The sequence below is a fragment of the Mastomys coucha genome, unplaced genomic scaffold (assembly GCF_008632895.1).
Source record: "Mastomys coucha isolate ucsf_1 unplaced genomic scaffold, UCSF_Mcou_1 pScaffold7, whole genome shotgun sequence".
NCBI classification, from domain to species: Eukaryota; Metazoa; Chordata; class Mammalia; order Rodentia; family Muridae; genus Mastomys; species Mastomys coucha.
The window spans coordinates 62766849-62774276 of NW_022196913.1; the positions used below are offsets into that span (position 1 = coordinate 62766849).

The 7428-nt window shown below is 49.9% G+C and overlaps 1 protein-coding gene across 4 annotated transcripts in view; it reads right to left on the reverse strand.

The window, feature by feature from the left end:
• The window catches only part of Klhl3 (kelch like family member 3), a 130648-nt gene that overhangs the window by 59258 nt on the left and 63962 nt on the right, over positions 1 to 7428 (reverse strand). For 2 of the 4 annotated variants that reach the window (XM_031358434.1, XM_031358432.1), the window contains one exon: positions 2376 to 2488. In XM_031358434.1, the coding sequence (XP_031214294.1) occupies positions 2376 to 2488 (113 nt within the window). The remainder of the gene's footprint in view (positions 1 to 2375; positions 2489 to 7428) is intronic. The other 2 variants (XM_031358435.1, XM_031358433.1) reach the window with 1 other exon arrangement.

A 7428-nucleotide genomic window follows, 5' to 3' on the forward strand; every position in this document is an offset into this window, starting at 1 on the left:
CCCTCTCCCTCTCCCTCTCTCTCTCTCTCTGTGTGTACATAATATATATGTATATTGCAGCACTGAATGACCTGAATGGATCGGTGTTCCTGGGCCATCATCACTCATGTCTGGCTCCAGAATAAACTGACCCTCTTCCCTTTGAGAGGAGAGCTGTGCCGACACCTGGCATTTACTGAGCGCTAGATTTTTCTCTGTTCCTTCTATTCCTCATGCCAGCTCTCAGAGGGAGGTGCTCTTGGGATTCTTATTTTATATTTCAGGTGAGTTGGCAGGGTCACAGAGAGAGCAAGCAGAGACTCGGGCCAGGTTTGCCTGAATGCCCATTCCTGTTCAGGAAGTGAGGATGCCCCTCCTCTGCCCCGCATCCTGCCAGAGAAGACACAGACTCACAGTGCTTTGTGAGCAGGGTACACAGGCATGGATTTCAGAAAGATGTGACCCAGAAGAAAGCTAGGAAGGAAAGGGTTTAAGTAAAAAAAGGCTAACATATCCTGGGTCACAGGCCACTGAGGAAATCAAGGCAGGAACTCAAGCAGCGCAGGAACCTGGAGGCAGGAGCTGATGCAGACGCTGTGGAGGGGTGCTGCTCACTGGCTTGCTCAAGGCTTGCTTAGCCTGCTTTATTACAGATCCCAGGAGCACCAGCCCAGGGGTGACACTGCCCACAATGTACTCCATCAATAACCAATTAAGAAAATGAACTACACTTTGAGCTGGCCTACCCCAGCATTTACCCCCATCTATAAACTGCTGGAGCAGGTGAGGGGGCGGGTCCTACAGATCCAAACTGCAGGGTCGACATGACACAGGGCAACAACAGGAGACCTGAGAGAAGTCCCTCTGAGGATCCAATATCAATAGAGTAGCAGAACCCAGAGGCCTCCGACTAGGGCAGACTCATTGCAATAAACACTTACAAGCAAAGATGTGTGGGCAGAAGAGTGAACTGTGAGACATACTGTGATACCCTACAGCTTCCACGGAGAGATGGGGTCGGTTTTCTTTTGTGGGGGGAAAGTTGTAAGGGCAGATATGAAGGGACAGGGAGATGAGTGGGGTTGGGGTGCATGATGTGAAATTCACAAAGAATTAATAAAAAGTGTTAAAGTTGAGAAATGCCCTACAGGCAGATATTATGGAGACTCTTCCTCAGCTGAGGTTCCCTCCTTTTGGACAACTCTAGCTTGTGCCACATTGATAGAAAACCATCCAGTGCAGTTCATATCTTCCAGTTGTATCAATCTGGCTGCACAGATTCAGACAGAATAGTAAACAGGCTTAGCACAGAAGCACAGGTGTCCACCCCGCTTCTGGGGATACGGCAGGAAGGAGCCTGCGGCCTGGCTGGACACACCGCTCTCTCTCTGAAGGGTGTGCTTCTATGATGCTAAAGGCAGCAGAGGCCTCCCTGAGGCCAGCGCAGAGTCTACATTGCTGTGTAATCACCTGACAGGTGTCCTGGGGGCCCAGGACCCACAATTCTAAACAAGACTGTTTTTCTTTTCAAGCAAACTTCCCCAGTGATTTGTTTCACCCAGTCCTCTGGACACACAAGCCATCTGCATATAAAATCCTTCATGTGGATTTTTCCCTCGACTGTTTCCTTGGGAAAGGACCTGACACTTCAATACTGAGTGGACAGAAGGGATTTGGGGAGGGGGGGAAAAACAAACCTGAGACTCTCTAGGGATGAAGATACCCAAGTTGTGTTTCCCAGCACTGGGCAGCTCAGCACTGCATTGTGGGAAGCAGAGCCATCTCAGAGCATGGAACAGGCAGGAGGATGTGGTGAGTGTCCTGGATGCAGGGAGGAGCAGCTAACCCCACATAAGGGGGGGCCAACAATAACCTTGGGTAATGCTGACTCCCCACCAGGAACTCTCCCAGACATTTTATACAGCACAGGACTCCATTCCACCGCTCGGCCTCCCTGTGGGCAAGGTGGAAGCCACCATCCTCAGGTCAAAAGTACCCTCCCCAAGGTCACGCAACTAATTGCATGAACTAGAGGTGAAGCGTGGACCCTGCGGGATAAGACCTAGAGTTCATGTAATTTTTACTGCCCTAGACTCCAGACCCTGGAACAAAGAAATCCTCCCTGTCACAGGAAGAACCCAGCACCAGCTTCTCTTCTATAAGTTGGGGGAAAGCAGCAAGGCCTGCGCCCAGGGCTGCAGGCTACACAAGGACTTAATGTAGGCCACGGCTGTCTGAGCACTCAGCCATTAGAAGCAGCTTCGCCATCCCTGTCATCTCTTTAAAGGATTCAGAATATAACAGGCCTCCCTTTTTTTTTTCTTTAGCTTAAAGGGTCTTTTGTTTGTTTGCTTGTTTCAGTAAGGTTCGTGTTTTCCCCGGGGGCTCCACAGTACCTTCTCTTCTGAGGAGACCGTCAGCTTGTCACTGGATATCAAGCTGCACACCTGGTCCAGGCTTAAGCTCAGAAACTCTTCCCCCAGCATCACCTCTGGGAAGTGCTGCTCTGCTCCAAGACAAGAAGTTAAGATAACAAGGTTAGGCCTCCACGAGTGACCACAGGCAACCTTCTCGGGCAGAGGCTGGGGAGGAAGGCGGAGGTCCGAGGAGGAGCTGGAGGGCAGAGGAGAGAGAGACAGGAGTCCTGGCTGTGGGGGAGATGGACTTTTAATCCCCAACTGAAGGCATGTGTCACCCTGAGCTATCTTGTCCTGAACAATGTTGGAGACGAAAGTGGAGCAGAGAGATCTGGGTTTATATTTGGTCCATGCTCTGTGAGACCGATCCAGGCATCGCAGGAAAGCCTCACCGGGACCTGCTTACATAATTGAGCTCATTTGCTGTCCAGGCCCAAGCTCAGCACCCCCTGAAGCTCAGCCACACAGAAGTGGCTCAGTGACAGGAAGTCCCTGGAGTTCTTGTGGGATTTCAACATTAGGAAGTCAGAGGTGGCATAGCTCTTTCGACCCCAAACCAAGCCTATCAGTGAGTCCCTGTTTGACAGGGAATATCCAGCTTTGTGTCGGTCCAGGTGACAACAGGTTGGCTGTGGGAACCCAGGGAAGTGACCCCAGTGGCCAGCCTAGGGAGCTGTTACGAGGAGGAAAAGCTGGGGCCAGCTAAAGCATGATAGGAACCACAGACCTGAGGGCCACAGGAGGGAAGCCTGAGAGACAGTTCCAGCCATCATCCTGGGCCATCATCCAGATTGTAGTGTTCACTGCCACCCACTATGAAAGAAGGACCTAGGTATAGCCTGGCTTCACCATTCATGGCATGTCTCCTCCCTCGGGCCAGCATCATCCTTTCTGTAGGTTTCATGTTGAGGGAGGATCTGAAGGTGCGTTTCCAGCTTTTCCCATGTAAATTCACCCAGATGGTACTTCTCAACATAGGCAGCCCGGGTGCTCGCAAGACCCTCCTCCTTCCCCACTTTGACCCTCTCACCAGCCCCTTGTCCCACCGTCCCTAGCCTGGTAGCCTCTTTGAGGAGTCTAATGGGATGCACTCCTCTGTTCCCACTGGAGATGCCCTGCCCCCATCTGGCTGATCTCTCAAACGACAGAGGCCTCCAGCCCTAGGAGGCAACTGAAATACCAGGTCTAGTAAAACTACATCGTGTCAAAGACAATTAGAACATATTAAACCATCCCCACATTCGTCACCTTCTCAAAAAATTGAAAAGAACTTACTCAAAGCATTACTTTTAAAACTTAAGTATGGGGATGGGCGGTGGTGGCGGAGGCGCACGCCTTTAATCCCAGCACTTGGGAGGCAGAGGCAGGCAGATCTCTGAGTTTGAGGCCAGCCTGGTCTACAGAGTGAGTTCCAGGACAGCCAGGGCTATACAGAGAAACCCTGTCTTGAAAAAAAAAAAAAAACAACTTAAGTATGGGGCTGGAGAGATGGCTCAGCGGTTAAGAGCACTGACCCCAGAGGTCCTGAGTTCAATCCCCAGCAACCACATGACGGCTTATAACCATCTGTAATAGAATCTGATGCCCTCTTCTGGTGTGTCTGAAAACAGCTACAGTGTACTCGTATAAATATAATAAATAAATCTTTTAAAAAAAAGTGTGTATGTGCGTGCCCGATTGTACGTATGTGCGCCACATGCATGCAGGAGGCCATAAAGGTCAGAAGGGGGCAGAAGATCCCTGGAACTGGATTTGCAAGTTGTAAGCTGCCATGGGGTGCTGACAGCTCACCCCAGGTTCTCTGCAGGAAGAGCATCCTCTCTTAACACTCTTAAGAGTTAACTCTGGCTGGGCGGTGGTGGTGCACGCCTTTAATCCCAGCACTTGGGAGGCAGAGACAGGCGGATTTCTGAGTTCAAGGCCAGCCTGGTCTACAGAGTGAGTTCCAGGACAGCAAGGCTAGACAGAGAAACCCTGTCTTGAAAAAAAAAAAAAAAAAGAGCTAACTCTAACCTTCAAGCTGTTGGCACACCGGCCCTTCTAAACCATTTCTTACAGAACTTATTTTTAATTTTAGATTGAAATGTTTCTGACATAGTGAGTTCCTGTATGAATTCCTACCTTCACCTGGATTACCCACATGTTAATATTTTATTCTTATTTTATTTATTAATGGAGTTATAAACACTTTTTCTTCCCTCCCCAGCTCTCCCCCACCCCCGATAAAAGGCAATCCCAGTCAGCCTGACGATGTGACTGTGGTCGAGATGACCTCCCCCCAAATGGGACAAACCAGCGAGTCAGACTCCTGTCATGAAGAATGAGGAGCAGGCCTTTCGGCCTTTGCCTCTCTGAGCCTTTGGCTTTTAGGTCCCAGGAGAGTTTTACAAGCCGGCACAGCCTCTGACCTCCCCATGTCTAGCTTCGGTTGGCCAAAACATGGCGAATGGGAAACAGGAAAGTGTGGAGAAAACGGGAGATAAAGATGCAGACATCTGTGCCGTGAAAAAAAAAAAAAAACATGACTCTTCATGGCTGCTGGAGCCAAGCACCTGGAAAGTACCACACTGTGAGTTCTTCACCGATTGGCAAACAACCCTGAAACCCTGGAGGTTACGAAGGCAAAGAACAGGACAGCCTCCTGCCTCCTGCCCACTCCTGCCCCCTCCTGCCCCCTCCTGCCCACTCCTGCCCCCTCCTGTCCACTCCTGCCCACTCCTGCCCTGTGGAGCGGTGTGTGATTCCAGCCCAGGTCCCTTCCTGCAACAGTGAACTGCTCCTTTACCCTGAAGGAGCCGCCCACTGAAACCTCCTCCTCCAAGGCTGCCCACAGTGTGGTGTCTAATGAGAGGAGCGCTAAGGGGAGTGAGAACTTCAGCTTCTCATCCAACACTGGTATCCAGGGACCTGGGGGGCAGGGGGAGGGCAGAGGGTGAGAGAGAAGAGGTGATCCAGGAGGAGAAGCGCTTGTCACCCCACCCCCGAGCCTGAGGGGGCTGAGACACGGCCTTTGAAAAGACAAACACACATGCAGAAGCAGAGTCTCAGGAGGCTGGTAAGCACAGATTCCCCTCTTAGAACTGAAGATGCGGATGCCCAAGATGAAGCTGGGTTGTTTTGATGAGCAAGAGGTGGACTTGTGCAGACAAAGCAGAAAATGAAACACTGATTCCTTTGACTTTGTACTAAACAAAGGAAGCTAGAGAAACCCAGGGCAAAGGGCTCTGTGCCCACCCTAAGAGTGTCACGTCTTGTGCAAAAATTGGAAGCAACTTTCTTCCAAGAGCCGCAGGGCCTACATGATGCTGTGCCCCCTGAGGGCTTAAATATAATGAAGAGGAAAGGAGCAAAAGTGAGTTTGGAATGGAGAGGGAAGGGATGGGAAGGGAAGAAGAAAGAAGAGAGGGAAGAGACAGAAGAAAGGAGAAGGGTGAGAAGCAGAAGAGGTTACAGGTGGGGAACATAGTGTTTCTCTATTCAATCTGAGGAGACATTAGCCCCAGCCTCCGATCCCAGGCTGCCCTTTCTGTTAGCAAGAAGTAAGAAGCAACGGGATGAGTGGGTGTGCAGCAATGGCTCAGTGGTTAAGAACACTACCCCTGCAAAGGACCCAGGTCCGGCTCCCAGCAGCCACATGGCAGTGCACGACCATCTGTAACTCCAGTTCCAAGAGATCTGATGCTCTTTTCTGGCCTCTGTGGTCACTGCATGCAAGTGGGGCATAGACATACATCCTCCCCCTCTCTCTCTCTCTCTCTCTCTCTCTCTCTCTCTCTCTCTCTCTCTCCCCCCCTCTCCCTCTCCCTCCCCCTCCCCCTCCCCCCTCTCTGTCTCTCTCTCACACACACACACACACACACACACACATAATTTTAAAAACCAAACAGGATAAACAAATCAAAAACAAGATGTGGATCCTAACTCTGCTTCCAAGAAAGAAGACGGCCCAGGAGACTGGGCCCACATTAACGGCTTTCCTAGATGCTCTCTACAAAGCACCCATTCTGCTTGCAGGGGGTATTTCCCCAAGAATCATCTACAATTGCCTGGGTTTTGTTTGTCTTCCTTCAATGTATTTTATGGTGTGTTTTGTTTTGTTTTGTTTTGTTTTATCCTTTGTATATTCATTTCGCTGGGTAGATCTCATTGTTGTGGCTTCTGGTAGTTTTCTGATGTTGTTGTTTTGACGCCGCAGCTCCTTGCGATATACCCAAGTTAAACTCTCATCCTTCTCCCTCAGGCTCCCAAGGGCAGGCATGCACAGCTACAGCAGCCCCCACAATGCATCAGCACGGTAGCAATGAGCCTTGACTACTCGAAGGCTTGGGTTCTTCTCATAGCCACTTTTTTCCAGACTTTGGTCTCCTCATTGATAAAATGTAATCCAAACACTTGAACTAGGTCTCATTTTAAGGATCAAAAATGATAATGTACATTGTACCAATAGGTCATGAGGGCAGGGAGGAACACGTTTTTTAATCACTCTGTCTAGGCTGAAAGGGGAAGTCTTGGTCATTCTCATGTCCTGAGGTCCCATCTGTTCAAGGAAACAGGACATATTCAAAAAGCCACAGAAGTGGTGAACCAGAAACACTTTGCCACCCAGAGCTTGTATCAGGAGGATAGGCAGGGACAGAGGGGACCATCAGCCCCAGAAACACAGGACACGCACTTTCCCATTAGCAAATCCTGAACAACAGGCAATGAAGACAAACACAGTCATTTCCTGCACTCAGCAGATTTTAAATTTTCTTGACTTTATAAAATGAAATTTTCAAAAACAAATGATTTATTCTGAGTGCTTTCTGCCCCCGGAATGACAATCACAATAAAGAAGTAAGCTAAATGCTAAACTATTTAAAGACTTTTTAGAAAGATAATGTGTGCTATCTACTCTGGATTCCTTACGAAGCTCATGAGGCAGGAAGCCCATCAGCCTGTCTCCTCTTCCCAGAGTCCAGGGTGGGTAGCACTGCTCCGATGGAGATGCCTGCCCACAGCTTTGAGGGTAGCACTGCTCCGATGGAGATGC